The sequence below is a fragment of the Rattus norvegicus genome, chromosome 19 (assembly GCF_021556685.1).
Source record: "Rattus norvegicus strain SHRSP/BbbUtx chromosome 19, alternate assembly SHRSP_T2T, whole genome shotgun sequence".
In the NCBI taxonomy this organism is placed as follows: Eukaryota; Metazoa; Chordata; class Mammalia; order Rodentia; family Muridae; genus Rattus; species Rattus norvegicus.
The window spans coordinates 35,624,898-35,648,417 of record NC_141552.1 but is presented as its reverse complement, the minus strand read 5'-3'; the positions used below and the strand labels follow the sequence as shown (position 1 = coordinate 35,648,417).

Genomic DNA, 23,520 nt, shown 5'->3' with positions numbered 1-23,520 from the left:
CCTGCTAAGTGCTAATGGGTATACCACTGTGCCTGGCCTGGTTAGTAATTGGTATGTAGTCTTTTGTTTTAGAATTTGGTTATGGACGCTCTCTCCATCCATTCTGCTACATTTTCCATACTGAACTGTGCATGGCCATCAGCACATTTGCAGTACTGTAAAGGCCTTGTCCCATAAATATGATGGAGGAGCGTGAGGCGTTAAGGCCAAGTGGTCTGAATCGGAGCTTGTGAGCCTGGTGTTACGCCTGACAGTATGTAGGTTTTCTGGTGTATTTTAAATTACCTAGCTCCAATTCTGTCATCTTCTCTAAAAATTATTTGCTTTTGATAATAAATTACTTTATCACAAACATCTTACCTCTCTTAAATGAATGCTAGAACAAAAAAATGTGGTATTAGTTTGCAAGTATCTTATCAGCATATGTTCTATTGAACAATCACTTAATTTAGTCAACAACTAATAATAGAATCATTAATTAATTCCTTGTGCCATTGAAGGACTTCTTAATTCTTTTAACAGCACATACTATTTGCTAGAACAATGTAAGCTCACAATAGAAATAAGTTGCTATTGCCAGAGATTTGAATAAAAAGTGAATAAAAAATTAGTGTATTTGTCAATTTATAGCATTTCTAATTACTTAATATATTTGGGAAGGAGGTTAAAATATAAATAATCAGTGAATGTGTATTTTAATCAAGGTGCAGTGTTTGCTTCTTTTGTAAATTTGTTGTACAGCCATTCATTCGCCCTCCTCCCCAGCCTCACTGCCTTTTAGAGGTTACCTTTTCTATGTTTACTGATAGAGCTGTACAAGTCCCAGCTTTTAGACTTAAATTATGCTTCTGACTTAGCCTCCTGCGTATTTGAAACCCATGCTAAGCAAAACAACTGTGAAACAAAGAAAAGTTAGAAGATTCCCAGTTTCCAATTTTAGTACTGAGTAGAAAGGCAGGCCTGGTCACTGATACAGAATCAGCATTTGGAAGGTGGAGGCAAAGGCAGAATGATTAGAAGTTCAAGTTCATAGCTGCATAGTCAATTTAAGGCCAGCTTGGGCCAAATTAGACCCTAAGTCAAAAAATAAAAAGATAAAATATCTCCCCTACTCCACACTAAAACAAGACTAATTACAAAGCCACAGTGATTTAAGATTTATGATTTGCCCATTCAAATAAACATAGAGATCAATAGAATTAACAGTCCAGAAACAAATCCATTCATATGGGGGTCAGTTTATTTTGATAGTACAGTGACCCCATTACAAAGTCTTTTCAGTGTGGAGTCATGGGACCAATGAATATCCACATTTAAACTTATAGATCTGGATCTTACCTCACACCATGTACAGAAATAAACTCCATGTAGCCCAGGGACTTTATTGAATAGGAGCTACTATAGATGGTTAAGAAGAAGCTAGGTGCAGCACTGTGATCTAGGATTACATGGCAGTTCTTAGATCTGGGGCCTGAGACACAAGCATCACAGGAGGAGGCAATGTTTCATATAGGTTTTTGTGTGTAGTGAAATTTTTCTGGGCTTAATGCATAGTACTGGGCATTGTTTGCATAGTTACTTTATGCATTATATATAATGCATGCATATCATAGTTACATGGTTGGGTTTTGTACAGAAAACTCCAAATTTTCCTAGAATGCCAATATGAACTTGCATTTCCACCAGTGGAATGGTGTAGTGTGTCTCTGTCTTGGTGTCATCAATAATTTTTATTTTAGCTTCTCTGGCTGGCTTATAACGATGCCTAATTTTTTTGGGGGGGGTTCATTGGCTTTGACATCCTTTATGTGTTTATTTGTGGTCTATATATCCTTTTTGGTAAAAATATTTATATATTGTTGTCAATGTTCTAGTTGGATTTTTAAAAAAAATTTGCTGATTTTTGAGTCTTTTGTATATAGTCTATATGCCAACCCTTATTTATTTGTTTATTTATCGAGGCAATTGGGATGGAACCTAGCACCTCATGCATATTAGGCAAGTGCTCTGCACGGAGTCATACTCACAGCTCCAAATCCTAGCCTTTAATAATGTTGTATTTTGTATGTATGTGTTTGTGCACCACCTGCATATGAGAGCCTGTGGAGGTCACACAAGGCTTTGGGTCCCATGGAACTGGAGTTACGGATTATTGGGGTTGCCGTGTGTGTGTTCTAGGAACCAGAGGTTCTGGAAGAGCAGTCAGTGCTGCTGAGTCCTCTTTCCACCCTGTTTCTCCTACACTAACAGGCATTTCTAAAGGCGACATCTTTAACTCCAGTGAAGTGCAGTTCTGCCATTCTTTATTTTATGATTTATTCATGTTTGATAGCTCACTGTCTATTCTCTACTGAAGATTTCCTCCACCCCACCACACACGTACACAGTTTCATAGGTTTGCATTCATGGTCCACTTTCAGGTAATTTGATATAAAGTGTGAAGCTTGGGTTGTGATTGAGAGACTTTGTTTTTCTTTATTTGCTTGTCTAAACATTGAGCTCCCATAATTACTTGCTTGACAGCATGGGCATTGGCCTAGCAGGATGGCCCAGCAACTAAATGTGCTAGCCATGTCACCTGATGGCCTCCGGTCTATTTCTGGAGCCTACAGTACAAAGAAAGAACTCACTAATAAACGTTGTTCTCCCTCCACACAGCGCTGTGGTGCACAGTACATATGTACACATGTGTGGCACACAGTGATTTCTGTGACCACACACACATATATACATATATATATATATGTATACACACACACACACACACACACACACACACACACACACATTACATGTAATTTTAGGTTAACATTAAATAATTTCCTATGACTATTTCAAACATTCTTAATGTTATTTATTTCTTCTTTCTCCTTCATATTGTCCCTCTCCCAACCTATTATTGATGGAGAAAACAGTGGTAGTTTGTGTTTTCTTGCTTTTCTGGGAACTGGGGAGTTTCTAAGTTGTCAAATTTATGTATGTGTATCCATTTGATAGTGAGTTTGATACAGGGCAATGTCTTTTTGTTTACACACACACACACATGTCACTTTTATTTAGTGATAATTCTTTTTTAAAAAAATCATCTTATTATTTTATAAATTTTCTGGGTTCTCCCCTTCCTTGAATTTCATTGATTTCTGTTCTTCTGTTTAATTTTTTTTCTGGTGAAGGCTTAATTAAGGTGAAGGCTTAGATAATTGATTTTATTCTTTTCTAAATATATGCTATAAAGTTTCTCTCCTAATTTTGCTTTAGTTTCCCCAGACACATTTTGACATGTCCCACATTAACTCTGTCCACCATTTTCTTACTTATGTCACTGGAGGAGTCCCCTGTGACCCCTGAAGTGACAGGGAAGGCATGCCTGTGTGTATTGTGAGAAAACAGACAAGTATGGTTGTTTTCCTGCTGCCGGTTTCTCTTTTATTACATTTTTGACACAGAAAACGCTGTGACCTAAATTATTTTACACCTTCGAGGGTTCCATTTATGATCAGGGTTTGGTCTGTCTTAGCATGCACTTTTAGAAGATTTATATTTTGGGCCAATGTGATGACTTCAGTGGGTAAAAAAAGGCTTGCCTTGAAAGCATGGCAATCTGAATTTGATCCCCGAACCCACATAAGGGCACATAGGAAAACAACTCAGAAAGTTGACTTCTGCCTCCACGCATGAACCATGATGGTTCAGGCAATAGCACACGCACACACATGCAACACACACACACACACACACACACACACACACACACACACACGCATCCCAATAAGTAGTATAAAATATTTGTGTTTTGCCTTATTGTATAGATCATTCTAAAAGCCATCTCCCATTGTTAATGGCATTAAGCCAGTGGCATGTCTTTGTTTTGTAAAGTGTGTCATTTGTACTGGCATGGAGGGGAGGGACAGGTGCATATGCACCACAGGACACGTGAAGGCAGGGGACACTCGGTGTAGTTGGTTCTCTCCTTCTCCCTTTCCCTGGGTTCCGGGGCTCGACCTCAGGTTACTCGGCTTGAGTAGCCTCACCTTTACCCACTGCGGCAACTTGCTGGCCTCATTATTTTCACAGATTTCTTAAGCTCCGTTTTTGTTGTTGTTTTTGTTGTAGCTATTTTTCTCTTCTGTTAGTATTGGGAAATATTGGTTACTGAGTATTTTTTCTCTAGTAAGTCTTTCTGTTCTTCCTGCCATTGAACCCTGCCCACTCAACTTTTTTAAGTTATATTTTCATTTATGTCATAATATGCTCATAAACCTTTTTAACAGTGCTTTTGACACAGAATTTGCAAGGGACAGAAGATGCATAATCTCATGCTGCATGAGTAAACACGGTCAAGGTCGTACACCAATGATGGAGGATTCATTGTCTCTGAGATATGCATTTCCTATGCTGCCTACATTGATATCCCCTCCCCCAGAGAATACCAGTGTTGCATTTGACTTGTGTTTATGATTGTGTGATTGGCAAAAAATCATGACTCCCTCCTAGGTAACCTCTGACACCATCTTAATAGGAAAGAAACAGTCACTTCTTTAATTCAATTATAGGGTGGTATGAGAGTCCAGAGTCTCTGTTGATAGCAAGGTGGACTGGGAGGGGTGTGTCTCTCGGTGTCCTTCTAGAGTAGCAGCCTTGGCTTTCTCTGTTTACTTCCTTGGCATCACAGAAGCTGAGGATGTTAAAACTGACCATGAACTGGAGTGGATGGAACCAGCACAGTTTTATCTGAGTGGCTATTGTCTAAGTGATTGCTATTTCCTGATCCTTAGAATTGGAGAGAGCAGTCCATTTTGAGAGAGAGAGACAGATAGAGAAAGAGACAGAGACAGACAGAGACAGAGTGTGTGTGTGTGTGTGTTTCTGAGAGAGAGAGAGAGAGAGAGAGAGAGAGAGAGAGAGAGAGAGAGAGAGAGAAAGTAGGAATTGGGAAGTGGTGTGGGTCACAGTATAGCTTTTTAGGCTACAGTCCCTTGTCTACCTTGTCCTTGCCTCTGCCACCATACCGTATGCATTGCTACTGTACTGAATGGGCAGCCATGAGCTTTCGGCAGGTCTTCCGGATGGACAGACGCAGCAGACATTTGTCAGTGCTACCTTGGCACATGATGCTTGCCTTTTCAGTAGCTGTCAATCTGTATGGCAAAGAAGGACAGACGGAGGTCACTACAGTATTGCTCCTAGTGTTCTGAAGATGATGGCCTGTCTGCCTTCTCTTTTTCTTTGTGGGCCTGAATACATGTGCTTCATATGTAACATCTGAGGTTTTTAGTTGTATGTAATGAAAACAAGGAATACCATCCCCATTTCACTGTCCCAGCCACATAGATTTTAAAGTGTCTTACCTTACTATCCTATGGTAAATTACTGAGAACAGTTTGTATGAACCTCTAAAAGTGTTTGTGAGGCAGTAATTAATAGCTTCGTGTGGTGGTTCTGATTCATTCCTTCATTTGTTCAGTTTCTGATGGGTCCTCACGGCATCCAGGGCATTATTCGTGGTCAGAAGCATCTCACCTCATACTTGAGCACCTCCACAAACCATATGCAGTCGATTAGAACAAGATCTGGGAGAGTAGCTGGAATTTCAAATGAGGGTACAATGGCCCTCCTCATCCCTCCTTTTCTGAGGGAGTATCAGGACCCACCTCGAACCTGCTGTGGTTAAGACAATAACTGTCATGCTATACCCTGAGGACGGATCCTACAACAGAGCTACACATCCCGTCCATTGTTCTGAAATTTAGCGTTCATGCACACTTGTTTATTGGGTCCTCCTCCCAGAGAAGAGTGAGAACTGGAATTCTTACCATGTTCCTAGTGCTGCTTTGACTGCACTAGAGACAGACTGACATGATGACAGTTTGTTGAGTTTCAGTGATATACATGAGCGATGTGCGCAGTCGGAATGAGTAAAAAGTACTGATGTGCAGTGAGTGAAACAAGCTGGATGGGAGAGCTTCAGTTAGAGCAGAAACAAGCATGGTTTACCCAAGACAAAAGGTCACTCTGCTCGGAGCACTTGTGCAGAACGTTGCATTTTTACTGAAATAAGTCATTTTCAGCACTGTTCTATTTGGCATCTAAGAGGCCAAAGAGTGGGACACTGACAGAAATAACAGTCATCTTATTACAGAGAACGTAACCCGCATTGAGAGATGTGGTGATCAGGAGTGCTGTGAGCATAGAGTAATGCCAATTTTATTGGATCCTAGGAAGACCAGAATTGAGTGGCTACACGAAATTACATTCCGTACCAAGTACATGACACACAGTCTTCTTTAAGGCTCCAAATTGACACCAGAAAAGCCTGTTTCATTGATCTAAGTAATGATGCCCAAGCAGGCAGTAACTGCATAGGGCTCACCCCCAAGCTTGTTCTTTCTTGAGTTCATGAACAGAAATAAAACTGCTCCAGTCACTGGTAGAATCCAGGCCAAGGTGAACCTAGAAATAGTTTTGTGGGTGATTAGTATGAAAGTAAAATAATGGAATGCGGGGTGTTGCCTTTCTCCTGTGTAGATCGATATCAATGTTCATTAAGAAATTTGCCCGGTCCCCAGCTCTGAAAAAGAGAAAAGAAAAAAAAAGAAAGAAAGAAAGAAATTTGCCCATTGGACATCATTACTAATGTCTTCCGTTCTCTCTAGCTCTGTTGGTTTGGCAAAAGCAGCCTTAGAAGCGATTAATGGATTTAACCTCTTTGGAAACCAGGTAATTAAAAGAATCAGCTAATTATTTGCATATCTAAGTAATTTTATTATTGTTATGAAAGTACTTTCCTTAAAGCCTGTGACACCTGAACTGTTTGTTGCAGCCCATGCTTGAGTCACTTTGCTTGCAAATGATTAACCCTGAAGTTCACCTTTCGTTTGGTGGCGGGGTCCTGATAGGTGACCAAGCCAGCTCCATCAGTCAGCAGGGTCTCAAGCAAGGGAGTGAGGGTTGAAAAAGAGTAACAGCTAGCCAAAATTATAACAGGACTCCAGCCCGTACCGAGGCTGAAGCAGCTTTATTCTTCCCTAGTCTGCTTTTATATCATTCTAAGTACATCCAAAAACCACGGTCAGTTCTTAGATCAAAGACAAAGTCATCAAGTGAAGTAATAAACAAGAGCACATCAGATAGTGATTAAGTAAAGCAGTAAACAAAGCCCCGTGGTCACTGTTCCTGACATTCTTATCTGAGCCTACGTCTGTGTCCGAGCCCAGGGACAAATGCCAAATTCCTAAGAGTGCCACCAAAAGCTCTCAACATCACAGTTGTTGGGTAAACTCTCTACTCTCCAAGCCGTTTCTGAGGAGTTTCACATTTTTGATGTGTTCCTGGCATTGTGCACCATACAGTTCCATGTCAGGGTTCATGCTGCTTTCAGTTTATTCATTCCATGCAGAGAGAGAAGTTTTGTAATGTCTATAGTAAGGATGGGAAGTTGTGGGCCTAGTAAAGTTTGTTCTCTCTCTCTCTCTCTCTCTCTCTCTCTCTCTCTCTCTCTCTCTCCTTCTCTCTTCCTCCCTCCCCACTCCCCTAGATAAATTGGAGCCCAGAAAAATCATCTTAGATTTTCATGAGATCATTAAGCACTTTTTACAGAGAGTCTAGCAGCTGACAGTGGATTCAGTTGTTGAGAGAATGAGTAAGAGAAAGCTCAGTATTCTGGGCCAAGCACTGGACTTGTTTTCTTCAGGAAAGTTTGAAGGTTCTCGAAATGGCAGAGCAATGTGACATTGTATGTGATTGTGTTGACAGCTGGTTACTAGTGTACTTAGTCACAGAGGTATGGTGCAGGGACAGTAGGCTCTGCCAGAATGTAAGAACACAACAAAGGAGGCCCAATAAGGAAGCTAACAAATTGGGGTGATTGTAAGTCTTCTAGCTTTCCTCAAGAAGACTGCCAGGCATCTTGGATTAAAGCAGAAGGTTTAATACTGCAGCCGTTGGGAACAGTTAGGTCTTCCTAGGTTTAATATAGCAACAGTTTGGAAAGGTTAGATCTAGCTAGACTGCAAAGGAGAAAGCTGTGTGGGGCTGACCATCCAGGTCTGCTGTGGCTCTGGTAGTGATTGGCTTGGCTTTTGTCATGCTGTTACCTCCTTGAAGTACCTGAAGCCATGGTTGCTGCTTAACACCTAAGCCTTCTCTCCAGGCACACTCCATAGAGCACACTCACCGTCCACCATGGCTGCTGTCCCTGCTGGTTGTCCACACTTTACTTTTCTGCAATCTGACTGCCCAACCAGGCATTTGAATCTTAGGTATAAATGTTCTGCCAATATTATTTCTTAGCATGCCTTTCAATCTTACATGTTCATTAGATTCAGGAATTCTGAACTCCATCATTCATGGCACTTGAGTGCCTTCCTGACCCAGTATAAAGGATGCTGTTTAGAACCCTTAGAGTTTAATGCTCAGAAATTCTGAAGTGCAGCCAGCAACATAGCTGTTTTTAACATAACTGTTTTCTAAATATTACTAAATGGGCAATTGATTTATTAGTTCAGGTAGAAATGAAAGAAATTTGTTTTTTCCTTTAGCCACATAGTAGTAATAGGAATAGCTATGGAAAAAGGATATTCACAAATGCCAATTCATATGAGACACAACCTACAATAGCCAGCCAACCAACCAACCAGTTGATATACCAAAGTGTACATGGAAAAGTAAAAAAGAAAGAAAAAGAAAGGAAGGGAGGGAGGGAGGGAGGGAGAGAGAGACAGACAGACAGAGGGAGAGAGAGAGAGAGAGAGAGAGAGAGAGAGAGAGAGAGAGAGAGAGAGAGAGATACAGACAGACAGACAGACAGGCAAACAGACACACTACCAGGTCAACAATATCAACAATATTTCTTACTGGTTAGGGCAGTGTGATCTCTTACTCAGGGTTGTTTTTTTAGCAGTTGCATGGTAAATGGAGGAGTCCAATATCATAAATTTAGGCACACTGATTGTTGTGCTCTCCTGGGTGAGACATCTGGGTGGGATTCCACTGTGTAAGAATTCCTCAATTTACTGTCCTGTACACATGTCTGTGCTAGCCTTCTGGAGCACAGGCCCAGGGATGGTGGAAGGCACCTGAGTGCCTGTTTCCCTCAGCCGTTACGGATCATTGGGTAGTCCCACCTGTCTCCATCTTGGTTGGGTTTTGTTTGGTTTGTGGTTATTTCCCACACATCTTGTCAGGAATACTCTAACTTTTGTACAGGGTTCCTCACAAATGTCTTATTTGCATGCTGTGCTCAGTCAAAACAAGGCTGCACTAATGCTTCCTACAGTCCTCTGACTAGTCACGTTTTCCTGGAGAATCACAGCTTTGGGTTCTACTGTACACTTCTGTCACAGTTTCTGTGGCTAGCCCTGCCCTGCCCATCACTCCACCTTCAGTGTATCCAGGTCAGCCTCTTTTCAGTTCACCACGTGTTCAAGAGGAGGCCGCTCCTCCCTAGCAGCTCCTGCACCTCCTGCTTTTGCTGTTCTGGTGTGCGTGGCAGGGGAGCACCAGCTGGTGACCCTGTGAGCTTCTGTCTAGGAGTCCTCATAGATCTCCCCTGGGTTTGTTCACTTTTCATACCTTTCTGCTATCCTTTTCATTGTTTTTTATGTTCTGCTTCTCTTCAACTGTTTCTCTCCCAGGAATGAGTCTATCCAACTTTACCCCATTCTTTTCCTTGATGGCTTGATGACTGATGTAGCTTCTAATCTGCCATCTTTAGAAGAAGCACTTGTTTCTCTCCAAATTCAACTAGCCCAGGACTGGCCAGGGGAACCACCTTTCTAAGAACATCTGTCAAAGCTGTTCATAGCATGTGAGAGCTCCCAGTGGCATTCAGAAGGTCAGAAGACACTGTGCAGTGTCTACCCACTCTCCAGAGGCATGGAGGATGCCCATGAGATAATAATAGCATCAGTGACATGTGTACCAACACACGTGCTGACACTGGCCCCGCCCGGCCTCATCTCGCTGATACAGACTGTTGAAATTAGCAGTATATAAGGGTCAAAGATATTCCTTTGGCCTTTGAGACTGTGTCAGAAGTATTTGTTCTGGTCATGAGACTAAAGGGGAGAGGACAGCCCTTCTGTACTAGTAAAACTCCTGTCCTTATGGTGAAGGTCAAGGAGAGTCATTTTGTGCATCCATTAGAACAAGCAATGACAGATACTAAGTTGGGCGGGACAGTTTGAGCTCTTAGCTGTAAGGTGGCTCTGGGTATAGTCAGCATATTATACAGGGGTGTGGTTTTAGAGTGGAAGATAAAAATCAATGTGGGGATGGAAAGCTGGCTGCTGGGTAAGAGCCCTTCCAGAGGTCCTGGGTTCCCAGCACCCACATGGCAGCTCCCAGCCATCTACTACTCCAGTCAAAAGAGATTGGACGTCCTATTCTGGGTTCCATGGGTACCAGGCACCCACGTGAGGCACATACATACATACATATATAAAACAATTATACAATAAATATCAAACAGCCAAAGTTAGGCTCTCTCAAGTAATTCCTATAACACCTTTCCTTTCTTTACCTTTAATGAGGAAGGCAAGGGACTGACAAACTCAGTGAGGTCAGAGTCTGTAATTGGTGATGACACACTGCTTGTGTTCTGCAAAGTGATCAGAACAGAGCAGACAGCTGCCGTCCTTTGAAATCTGCAGGCTGAAAAGTGCATTCAAGCAGGTTCCAAAAAGATTTCAAGCAGGTGTTAATTCTGTGCGGGCCTTCCTCAGTGATATTACAGACTTGCTTCTTAATGGGCAATGGCTGTTTGTGTCCTTGTATGGCTTTGAGTTTTTGTTTTTTCCCCTCTGGAAGCCTGAGTTATAATGACCATAGCATAGCATATGTTTTTATACAGAGGAAAGTGTTCTACCTCAGGGATAGGAGGAAGTCACCTTAAGAAGTTATTTTCTCACATGAAACTCAAGAAGGATGACCAAAATGCGAATGCTTCACTCCTTCTTTAAAAGGGGAACAAGAATACCCTTGGGAGGAAATAGGGAGGCAAAGTTTAGAACAGAGGCAGAAGGAACACCTATTCAGAGCCTGCCTCACATGTGGCCCATACATATACAGCCACCAAACTAGATAAGATGGATGAAGCAAAGAAGTGCAGGCCGACAGGAACTGGATGTAGATCTCTCCTGAGAGACACAGCCAGAATACAGCAAATACTGAGGCGAATGCCAGCAGCAAACCACTGAACTGAGAACGGGACCCCCATTGAAGGAATCAGAGAAGGGACTGGAAGAGCTTGAAGGGGCTCGAGACCCCATATGTACAGCAATGCCAACCAACCAGAGCTTCCAGGGACTAAGCCACTACCTAAAGACTATACATGGACTGACCCTGGGCTCCAACCTCATAGATAGCAATGAATATCCTAGTAAGATCACCAGTGGAAGGGGAAGCCCTTCGTCCTGCCAAGACTGAACCCCCAGTGAACGTGATTGTTGAGGGGAGGGCGGTAATGGGGGGAGGATGGGGAGGGGAACACCCATGGAGAAGGGGGGAAGGGGTTAGGAGGATGTTGGCCCGGAAACCAGGAAGGGGAATAACAATCGAAATATAAATAAGAAATACTCAAGTTAATAAAGATGAATTTAAAAAAAAAAAAGAAGGAATCATTTTCTGTTAGGCATACATCTTAAAGGCTGGCAGCTCAACAAATGCTTGAGGAGTTTAAGTAACTAAGTTATTTATTTCTGGCTAGAAAATAGTAGTTTTACTATTTTTCATCACATGATGTAGAGAGTTGCCAAATTTGCCTTTTTAGTTACAAATTATCTTTTTATGTATTATATATTTTGAAGGTGCAAATTCAGACAGTTATTGGCCTACAGATATATTATAGCTCTTGTCCCCTTGTGTATTCACAGGCTCCTGACCCACTTACTTTCCTGCCACTTTTTTCTAACAGTCTGCTTGCTGCTGCTTCCACCAGAGTCCGGGCTCTGACTTTCATCTTCTCCTTCCCAGCTGCCCTGGACTTAGTGCCACTGTCCATCTGAGCCAGCCGTGAGGCTCTCGGACATTGCTACACACCTCACATCTGGGTCAGCAATGTGTTCCAGAGCAGTGTTCAAATTCATTCTTGTCTTTCCTCACAGCGAAGTATGTTGTACTCTGATGGGAGAGATACTCTAATGTAGGGATCCCAGAATTCTCTGTTTCACACCAGGATAGCTTCCGAGAGAGCCTCACTCATTCCCTGTTACCAAGTTACTTGCTCAAGATTTGTTGGGGTTGGGGATTTAGCTCAGTGGTAGAGCGCTTGCCTAGCAAGCACAAGGCCCTGGGTTCGGTCCCCAGCTCAGAAAAAAAGAAAAAGAAAAAAAAAAGATTTGTTAAGGATGGTGTTTTGAATGAGGAATCGTTCTGTTTTACTAGGTAATATTAATGAAGAATTATTCTAGATAATTATTCAACCCAATTCTAGATGGCCACCTAAATTTGTTTAGTTTTATCATGTAATTAAAATTATTTAGAAGGGTTTACAACTCAAGGTTTATGAATCAAAATCTTTTCTCCTTTATTGGATATTTTATTTATTTACATTTTAAATGTTATCCCCTTTCCTGGTTTCCCCTCTGAAGCCCCCATCCCATTCTCCCTCCCCCTGCTTCTGTGAAGGTGCTCCCCCACCCACCCACGCACTCCTGCCTCCCAGCCCTGGCATTTCTCTATACTAGGGCATCGAGCCTTCCCAGGGCCGAGGGCCTCTCCTCCCATTGATGCCCAACAAGGCCATCCTCTGCTTCATATGTGGCTGGAGCCATAGGTCCATCCACGTGTTCTCTTTGATTGGTGGTTTAGACCCTGGGAGCTCTGGGGGGTCTGGTTGGTTGATACTGTTTTTCTTGCTTTATCTTATACAGCTAAACTATTTCTTCATTAAAATGGATGTAATTTATTAGACATCTAATAAAATCAAAACATGATTTTATAAGAAAAGAGGAAAATATAAAAATATTATCTAATGATTATAAGATTGTCTCAAGAAATTCAGGAAATACTGAGAGCATAAAGAAAGGAAAGTAAGGTGCTTGGAGAGGGCTCAGCGCTCAAGAGCACTGGCTGCTCTTCCAGGGAACTCAAGTCCAGTTCTCAGCAGCCATAGAGGTCCTCAACTGTCTCTACCTCCAGTTCCAGGGAATTGGATGGCCTCTTCTGGCCTCTATGAACACCAGGTATGCGTGTGGTGCACAAACATGAATCCATTTATGTATAAAATAAATAGTGAAAATTAAGATCTTTAATAATCTCTTGGGCTGGAGAGATGGCTCAGTGGTCAAGAGCATTGACTGCTTTTCCAGAGGTCCTGAGTTCAAATCCCAGCAACCACATGGTGGCTCACAACCATCTGTAATGGAACCTGATGCCCATTTCTGGTGTGTCTGAAGACAGCTAGAGTGTACTTATATATAGTAAACAAATAAATCTTTAAAAATATATAAAAAAATTAATCTCTTACACATTGCGTTCAGTGGTAGAGTTTGTGGATTGCCCTGTCTCACAGAAAGAGTGCCACATGGTTTAAAATTCTCTGAAACGTGTTTCTCTTCCTGTTTCCAGGGCTGTTCTTGGTCAGTTATATTCGTGGATCTCGATGCTCACAACCGCAACAGGCAGACGTTGTGTTCACTGTTACCCAGAGAATCACGCTCTCATGTGAGATGATGTTCCAGCAACCTGAAACAGTTTCTCAGTGACCCACTCTTCCAGACAGCACACTGCAGTGTGGAGTTCTTGCAGAATATGAAGACGTGATATAGACGTGTCTTTGTCCTCTAGCCTCTGAGGTTGAAGCAGGAAGTAAACAGCCGTAGGCAAAGCTGTCCAGTCCTTTAAGCCTTTTGTCAGACAACAGAAAAATAGATATTATTTCTCTTTTGGAGAAATTAGCGAAAGTAGCCTAAACAAAGGGAATACTGTTTTTAAAATGAGTGCTTAGAAAAATCCATTTCCTCTTGGCACAGAAGTGGAGCACACCTGACTCCTTTACTTTGTCTGATTTCCTTCTGTAGATTTACTATTCCTCACTGCACTTTTCCCAGGAACTGTTTATGGTTTTATCCTCCAGAAACTCCCCCAAATAGAATGCTTAGCTCTTCTGCATGAGTAATCCCAGATTGTGGTAACTGCAAACCAATGGGAAAGCATTCTCTGTTTGTCTTAAGTGATGTTCCATCCATTTGGTCTACTACTTAAATGTTTGGCCATATCCTGACATAGGTTTCCACGTATTTTAGTGAACATGACTTTTTGTTTTAAGAACTAGAATAGTGTTTTTCTATGAACAAGCTTGTTTCCAATCAATAAACAGATTTCTATAGTATAAATTCTAATTGCTTCTACAATACAAATTCCAATGGGTACTAATTACTCAGTTAGCTATGGGGCCTTTTGTTTTCTCCTTTTCATTATTGTGGGCAAATTGCTCTGTTAACTAAGTCGTGGCAGCAAGTATTAATTTTTTACATTCTGTTTAGCTATAATTTTAAGTTCTAGCCTGATATTAAAGTTTGAAAATTCCATTAATTTTAATGAGTAAAGCGTTGCCTGTTTTATCAAGTTTACACACCACACCGTAGGACCATCTGTCTTGTGATCCTTGTCTGCTGATAAGCTTCCTGTCTCTAATGTGACATGAACTGTTTGGGCTGTGGTGGTTGTGTCACTGCAGACATTCAGTCTTGTTGTTATGACGATCCCAGAACACAGATGCTGCCCTGCTCCCGTGCATCACCTACCCCGCCTTTGCCCTGGACGATGAAGCTCTGTTCAGCCAGACACTCGATAAAGTGATAAGAAAATTAAAAGGGAAATATGGATTTAAGCGTTTCTTGCGAGATGGGTACAGAACGCCCCTGGAAGACCCCAACAGACGCTACTACAAACCAGCGGAGATTAAGGTACTGAGCGTCCATCTGCGCAGAGAGCACGTGCAGGCGTTGGCCCAGGAGAGGAGGCTGACCTGACTTCACATCCTGCCCCACGTGCCCGCGTTAATATAGTTCCTGTACCATAAGCTTTTTCTGGAGATTGACTGCTATTATGTATCAATGTTTAGGACTGTGCTTGATAGACAGTAACTGATCAATAAGTATTAACTCTTCTTACCACAGTTGCCACGTAGATTTATTGGTTAAACAGTATTTTTAGCATTTTTAGCCTTTTGCCTGTTTCTCTGACATTGCTCTGTTTCTATTTGTCGTATGTGTTTATGGTTTTAAGCAAATGACTCCATGAAAACCAATATCCTGAGCTGGAGGTAGTGGTTCCTGCATTTAAGGTCAGCACTTAGGCGCCGGGGCAGAGACACGCCGAACTCTGTGAGTTTGAAGTCAACCTGGTCTATAGTGAGTTCCAGGCCAGCTAGAGCTGTAACAGGGAGACTCTACCACAAAGCAAAAATACCTGGTGGTCCTTCCCCCACTCCTTCACCTGCCGAGGAATGCTAGAGAAAGCCACAGACTGAACTCATGCCATCTAAACTCTTGTATGCCCTTGTCGGTCAGTGACTGTCACTGTTCTCCCTTCTTGTCATTTCTGCTGTGTGATCCTGTGGGAACTTCCCTTACAAACAACCTTGGACATAGCTTCTCAGCTCTGTTCCTGCTAGGAACCTTTCGTTTCTGTGTGATGGCCTCCACTGCACCTTTCCCTTTTAGTGATACTTACCCCAGTGTCTTAGCTCATGGAACATGCTGCCTCTCTTTCTCGAGGTATTCCGCATGGAGAAATCTAAGGATGTAAATATGCACATATATATCTCTGTGTGTATGTAGATCCTCTGTTTTTACTCATTCTTTTGGGAATCCCACTAAGCATTTGCTTCTCTGATAGGACACGAGTCTCTGTTCTTCTACCCTCCCTGCCTCCCTTTTGCTTCCCCCAACCTATTTTTTCCCTTTGTCATAAACACATTAGTGCCCATTACTAAAGAGCTAATAAAACCCTCCTCACTCTTTGGTCCTGTTCAGCGCCTGTCTTCTGTCTGCAGCCGTGACCCTGAACAGCATGTCTGTGTTTGTGTGTAAACTGAGCGTAGTGCTTACTTTTCGTGTCTGGCTCGTAGCCCAGGGATGCAGTCCACCAAGGCAGGGAGAGTGTCTTTATGGGGGGCTGACATCTCTCACAGCATGAACTGTGTATCTTGTGGGCAGTCAGCTGGAAGCCATAGCCGACCTTGAGTGCCTTGCTCTGTCAGCTGCCAGCCCAGCCTCACTTCAAAAAGTTCTCACAGGCTTTCAAAATAGCAGCACTGACAGGGAACACCTTATTCACCTCCTGCAGGCTCTGGGCTGGTTTCAGGCAGTTTCAGTGGCTGAGTTAGAGTGGATGCTTTGCTCACTATATTTTATTGAATCTCTTGGTGTCTGTATCTATTAACTATGTTCTCTTTTTGGAGTGTTCTGTTTCTGGTGGCCACATTTTCCCCTCCATCTCTACTCTCTGTCAGCCTCCATCTCCTTCTACTTCTGTGATCCATCCTCACTGTGCTGCTTCCTACCAAGCTCTGACAGCTATTGCAGCTAGTAATGAACTCTCTCCCAGATGCACAGTGTGTGTGCCCCTGCTGCTAGACGCGTGTCGTCAGTTCAGTCTGCCAGCATCTAGCTCCTCCTCTGCCCATCTCCTTACCACCTAACACCTCTTCTTGAAATTAAACATGTTACGTGTGTGTGAGGGTGTGTGTGTGTGTGTGTGAATGTGTGTCTATGTGAGTGTATGTGTGTGAGAGTGTATGTGTGAGTGTGTGTGTATGTGTGTGTGTATGTGTGAGTGTGAATGTGTGTGTGAGTGTGAATGTGTGTGAGTGTGAATGTGTGTGAGTGTGTGAGTGTGTGTATGTGAGTGTGTGTGAATGTGTGTGTATGTGAGTGTGTGTATGTGTGTGTGAGTGTGTGTGCATGTGTGTGTGAGTGTGTGAGTGTATGTGTGAGTGTATGTATGTGTGTGTGAGTGTGTGTATGTGAGTGTGTGTGTGTGAGTGTGTGTATGTGAGTGTGTGTGTGTGAGTGTGTGTGTGGTATGCATGTGCACACACATGCCCATGTGCCATGGTGAGCATATGGAGATCAGAGGACAGTCTCCTGTGAATTAGTTCTCTCCTTCCACCATGTGGATCCCAGGGGTGGAATTAAGGTCCTCACGCTTAACAGCAAGTGTCAATCTCTCTCATAGAACCATCTTGCTAGCCCCAACCACTTAACCACTTATCATTCACAAAACGTGACTGACTTATCCCCTTTAGAAATCCCTTTTTCCCCCCACTCTTCTGCATTATTCCTTGGCTTAACCTAGAAGTTGATAACATGGGACAATCTTGTCACCCAACTTGACACTGGACAGGATTATCTCTTTGAGTTGCCATCAGGTTAGCTGGGTATGGTACAACATAGCCTATGTTGTATATGAGTTACTTTGCCCAAATTGAGACACCGAGGTTTGGCTGTCATTTTTTCTCTTTGAATTGTTCTTTTGGCTTTGAGTTGATTTCCTTATTTCTTGCTCCATGTCTCCTAAGTTCTGCCAACTGCCCAGCCTGGGAATCAGCATAAGAAAGACGCTGACCCTTCTCAGTGTCCTCTGGTTCGCTGGCCTCCTGCTCCCGTGTGTGCACTGTAGAGTTAGTGAATTGTGGTGGCTTCTCTAACGTGCTGCATCTCCCGTGAGACTGTCATATCCACTCTTTGTCCCATGTGTCACTGTAGCTGCTTTCTCGGCATATGACCCTTCCCTGATGCTCAAGACAGAATCAGATATTTTTTCTTAATCTGTGTTCCCGGTGTGCTGTGTATGGACAGTGTAGACTGTGCAGTGGTTATTTATAAATTTCCCAGCCTCCCCACTGAGCTGTGAGCCTCTTGGGGCAAAATGTCTAACATTTGTCTCCAGTATTCTGTCTGGCTCAGTGTTTCTCAACTTGTGGGTCATGATCCCTTTGGGATCCACATTATCAAATATTCTGAATATTTACATTACAATTCAGAACAGTCTCAAAGTTACAGTTATGAACAGTGAAATAATTTTATGGTTGGAGGTCACCACGCCATGAGGAACTGTGCTGAAGGGCTGCAGCGTTAGGAAGGTGGAGAACCACTGCTGTAGTTAGTACTGGGTGTTAGTGAGGAGTTAGCACATACTCATTTAGTGACCGATAGTTACTGAGGTGAATGAATGCGCTTCCGAATAAAAGTTCTGAAAAGTACACAGAGAACAACTGGTCTCAAACTGAACTCACTACTGTGAATAAGTCCCTTGCATGTAACCTAAAATGTAGTTGCTGTGCTTCGTTAAAAGACATCTTAATGTTTCACTTTCTCTTTTAGCTGTTTGATGGCATCGAATGTGAATTTCCCATATTCTTCCTTTACCTGATGATCGATGGTAAGTGAACGTCTTCCTAAAATTTAAGATGCAGAATACGAGTGGCTTGAAGAATAGCCGAGGGTTGGGCAGATGGCCCCGCGGGTAAAGCGCTTGTCACGCAAGCACGGGAACCTGTGTCTATTGCCAGCACCTGCCTGGAAAGCACGCGGCTGTAATTTCAGTGCTGGGGCAGAAATAGGTGGATCCTTGAAAGCCACGAGTCAACCATGAGTGAGCGTCAGGCTCAGTTCAGAGAGCCTACCTCACAGTGTCGGACAGGGATTAAGGAAGACGCCCAGGGTCAATCTCTAGCTTCCACACACATGCACACACATACATATTCATCTGAATGTTCCCATGAACACAGGCACACACAAACACACTAAATAAAAACAATGAAGACAACTGAAATGAACGGTTCCACTCATCTAGCAACAAATTAGAACTTCAGTGATGGCAACAAACTCTTTTTATGTTGTTTTGCTTTTTGAGCGAATGTCAGATCTTTATAGCATTCTTAAAACTGTGTGTATGTGCGTATGATGTATGTGTATGTGTTTATGACACGCATGAATTCTTGTAAGAACGGGGGCACGCATGCCACAGCCCAGGATGGGGAGTCAGAGGACAGCCTTAGACGTCTGTCCTTACCTTCCGCATGCTTAAAGAATGTTTGAAACCACCTAGGAAGTCATCCATCTTGATGCCGGTATCTTGCTCATACACAAAGAAAAGCTTGTCTTAGAAGTCATGATTCTGTGCTATGATATTGAATATCTGTGCCACTTATGCTTAAGTATAGTGAAATTTCAATTAATTCAAGATTTAATTCTAAGTGCTAGCATGACTTTCGAAAATCAGTTGCTATATAAACGTCATAGATGTTTGCATTTCTCTTTAGTCTTCTGTTTTCATTTACATGTACTTTGGCACAATGATTTTTAAAGGGCTTAGGAGTTTTTAATAAGGGGAAATCTTTGTCTGATTATTAAGTGCAGCTGGTGTTGGGGTTTATATTTTATGTTTTAGGTGTTTTTAGAGGCAATCTTGAACAAGTCAAGGAATATCAGGACCTGTTGACACCTTTGCTTCACCAGACCACAGAAGGTACAGTTCTTTTATCAAGAATTCTTCTGGGGTTGGGGATTTGGCTCAGTGGTAGAGCGCTTGCCTAGCAAGCGCAAGGCCCTGGGTTCGGTCCCCAGCTCCGAAAAAAATAGGAAAAAAAAAAAAAAGAATTCTTCCCACCAGTGTTTCCTTGCTCATTTGAAATGTGTGCATGAGCCCTTCATAAGATTCATCTAAATTAGATTGAAATATATGAGACCTCAATTGAAATTAGAATAATCCCTGTTTAGTTTAACAAGTGTGTTTTACAAAAGCAGTTCCTTAGGCACGACAGGGATGGTCATGACTGTGGGTGGCCCTGACTGTAGTGAGAGTGAGGTGGCTTGCACACAGACAACTGTGATGTTTACAGTATGGTTCCATTACTCTCTGTAGTGTTACAGTCCTGTAAAGCTCCTAGGTTTTAGCCAGGTCATCAAAATTGCATGGCTATGTTTGTGTTTTAGTTTCTATTACTGTAGCGAAACATCATGACCAAAAAAGCAAGTTGGGGAGGAAAAGGTTTATTTGACTTACACTTCCGTATTGCTGTCCGGGCAGGAGCTTAAGCTGAGGCCTCAGAGGGGTGTCTCACCTCCCTCGCATGCTCAGCTCTCTAATGGAATATAGGGCAGCCAGCCCAGGGACAGAACAGTGGACTGGGTCCTTTCCCATCTAACCAAGAAAGTGCCTTACAGTCATATCTTATGGAGGAGGCAGTTTCTAAAGCGAGATTGCCTTCTTTCCATGACTCTAGTTTGGGAGTCTCGTTGACAGAGGACTAGCCACACAGCAACTGAAGCTATGGAGAGGGCTTCCTGAACAGACCTTTCTTAGCTAAGGCAGGAACTGGGCATCTAGACTCCTCTTCAGAGACGAGTCTGGGGCTTTTAGCATTATGTTTTGATGTTTGCCCTTGTACTGAGATGGCACTCTTAGAAGATGGCTTTAATGTTTTAGAAATAGTCAAAATGCAAGGCACAGCAAGGCCCATAAAAAGGCAAAATTGTATAATACCCAAAGGAATTCAAGGATAGTAGTGTAGATATCTTTGGGATTTGGAAATATTAATAGAATTATAGTCTTGTGAGCTTTGAAAATTGTATGTAAGTTAAATATTGATGTGCTTGTCAAAACATATACAAAGTCTTATGGACATAATGTATGAACTGTCATTCACAGCACTGGGCCCCATTCCTGTTGCACATGAACTTTGTGCACACACACACACACGCACACACGCACACCTGGTTCCAGATACCTCAATTAAATACTTTCATATTTTGTTTTACCCTTTCAATGCTTGTAAATGTTAAAAGTTCTGGTATCTTTATTGATAAAGAATTTTAAATTAAAAATCAGTACTAAATTTTAAAGAGTTACGTTTTCAATATGTCTTATGGAGAAATTTTGCAATAATGAAATACTTGAAATTTTTGGATATATATATTTGGGGAGAGAGAGAGAGAGAGAGAGAGAGAGAGAGAGAGAGAGAGAGACACTAAAGTTGTTTGCTGTTAGAGGAGACACACATACATAACTGACTAAAGCCTAACATACTATTGGATTCATTCTAAAGTCAAGAAAGTCTTCTCCATATAGTTTTCCTAACAGTATCTTAGAGGATCAGAGTGTCATACTTTTGTAGCTCACTGGATATGCTCCTTTACAAGCCACCTCTGTCCCTGCTGTCCTGTCCTCAGGGATTCTTCAAGGAGAAATTTGGGGAGAGCACTGCTTTGTTGTAATTTTGGTTTTTTTTTTGTTTTGTTTTTACCTCTAGGATATCCTGTTGTACCAAAGTACTATTATGTGCCAGCTGACTTTGTAGAATATGAAAAAAGAAACCCTGGTAGTCAGAAGCGGTTTCCTAGTAACTGTGGCCGTGATGGGAAATTGTTTCTTTGGGGACAAGCTCTTTATATCATTGCAAAACTCCTAGGTAAGTGGAGAAGACAGGGAACCTATTTCCTTTCTCTGTTATCAAGTTGTTAGGAATAAATGTATCTCGGGTGATGTTTTCCCTTTGGGTGGAATTGGATTTGGGCGGAACTTCACACCATTAGTTCTTTGGTGAGTTTCTGGATCGGAAAGGTAACAGTGGTGTCCAACAGTTCCATAAAGTAAAGCACATTGTGACCGTGTGTGACTGTGTCCACCTTGAGCTCGGAGCTTCTAGCAGGAGGCTGGGAAAACTGCAGTTGCTTTCTCTGGGATGAGGCCGTTTCTGACTCCCTCACTCCAGCAGGCACGTGTGAACTTTGCCTCGTCAGCCATATGGTCGTCTCTGAAAGGTCTCTTTCTCTCCAGTAAATATATGTTGCTTTCTCTCCTAGTGGCTTAATAAAACTTTATTTACAATTACTTGAATTTTTTTTAGCTATTTCTACAACTGAATCAGAATACGCATGAGCAAATTTAACAAAGACAAAAGACTTACTTTGCAGCTTCCTATCCCATACTTCTACAAGATGTCTAATATTAATAACATTTTAATCAAAAAGGCTGTCATTGTAGAATCACAATCCATGTATGACAGAGTATGAACTGAACTAACTAAAAAAACAAAACGTCTCACTGTATAAAATACTATTGTCCTTGTGGTTTTGAGAATTTACATTTAAACGTGTGTTTGTGCTAGAAGAGGGATCATCGTTGGCTTGTTTTCATTATCTGTGAGGGGAGAAGACTTCAGAGGCCAGACTCCCAGAGTTCAGCTTGAGGCTTTCGTATACATGACACAAGAGCAGACAAGAAAACGAGGGAAAGAACTCAAACCGATACTCTCTCCAGTTCTCTTCTTTCCAGTGGTTTTCCAAGTCGTGTGCATTGACCCTAATTAACAGCATTAGGAAAGTTTGCTTTCATTAAAGGGAAGGGGTTTTTGCTTTGTTTTGTCTCGGTAAATATTATTTATACAGTTGTTCCTTCCAGGTTTGTAGAAAAGACAGACTGTTAGTGACTGGAATGCTTATGTCTGTCTAATTGGTGTGAATAGGAAGGTTTTTGAGACTGTGTGCTAATTACACACGTTTTAGTCTAGGAGCAGTTACCTGAGGTAGACCAAGAACTGCTTTGCAGCTGTAAGCTTCTTTGTACCTGGAGACCATAAAGGATGTGGGAAATCGTTTCTGTGATTCTGGTCTGAAAACAGAGTCCTCAAACCTGAGACTTGAAGCCATAAACCTTTTCTGCCTGGTGTTGAGTAAATATCCAGGTTGAAGTTGCTGCCATTGGAAAGAGCGGTGACCTCACAAAGGCCCTGGGGAAGCTGTTGAACCAGGAAGCAGTATTGGCTGCATTCCCCATGGTCATCCCAAACTGACCTTTAGAAAAGAGGAAGTTAAGAACGCTCTCCAGCTCTCCCTCAGCAGAAAAATCCTGTTCACTCTCACTCCAAATCAACGTGCTGGGTGTTTGCAGGTCGTTAGCACGGGAAGCGTTTTCCTGTGGGCAGGAATGTGACAACCATGCTTTCGTCTCTATTCAGTGGCCGGAACATGCTCTGCACTGCCTTAGAAGACAACTCTTTCTTTTCTGCCTACGTTCTGAAATGTATTAGAGAGCACGCAGGGGGCACACTTCATGAAGCCATATGCTCATTTTCCTCTGGGAAGAGGAAAAGCTGTGTTGTACCCCACCATGTTGGCCTAGCTGTATCACCCTGCTGCATGTGCAGGGCAAGCATTTACAGGCTGGGCTATTTAGCTGCCGCCCTGAATTCTTTATAACCCTCCCAATGTTCATGGATGGCCATAAGATTCTAGATATCATATTTACTAATAAAGTTGTATTTATTCATTAAAGGGACCTCGGTTTCATATCCTCACAATGACATTTTATAGGCAGTTAACTGGAGTTAGTGTTTTTACATGAGAATAATAACAAAGTAAATCTTTAGAAAGGTGCTGACTTTCGCTAATTCAGGTCAGTTTTTATCCTACTGAAGTCTACTGAAGACACTAGGCTGTGTGTGTCCCTAAGTGAGTTTTATGCAACAGAACTATGTGCCTTTTATAGTGATCAAGCAAGATAATATGTTTG

At 42.3% G+C, this 23,520-nt stretch overlaps 1 protein-coding gene across 9 annotated transcripts in view; it reads left to right on the top strand.

The window, feature by feature from the left end:
• Phkb (phosphorylase kinase regulatory subunit beta) overlaps nt 1-23,520 on the top strand; it is a 195,669-nt gene that overhangs the window by 78,585 nt on the left and 93,564 nt on the right. For all 9 annotated transcript variants that reach the window (XM_087594802.1, XM_087594801.1, XM_087594800.1 and 6 more), the window contains 6 exon segments: nt 6,654-6,717; nt 13,567-13,662; nt 14,709-14,906; nt 18,330-18,387; nt 19,399-19,476; nt 21,260-21,418. In XM_087594802.1, coding sequence (XP_087450928.1) covers nt 6,654-6,717; nt 13,567-13,662; nt 14,709-14,906; nt 18,330-18,387; nt 19,399-19,476; nt 21,260-21,418 — 653 coding nt within the window.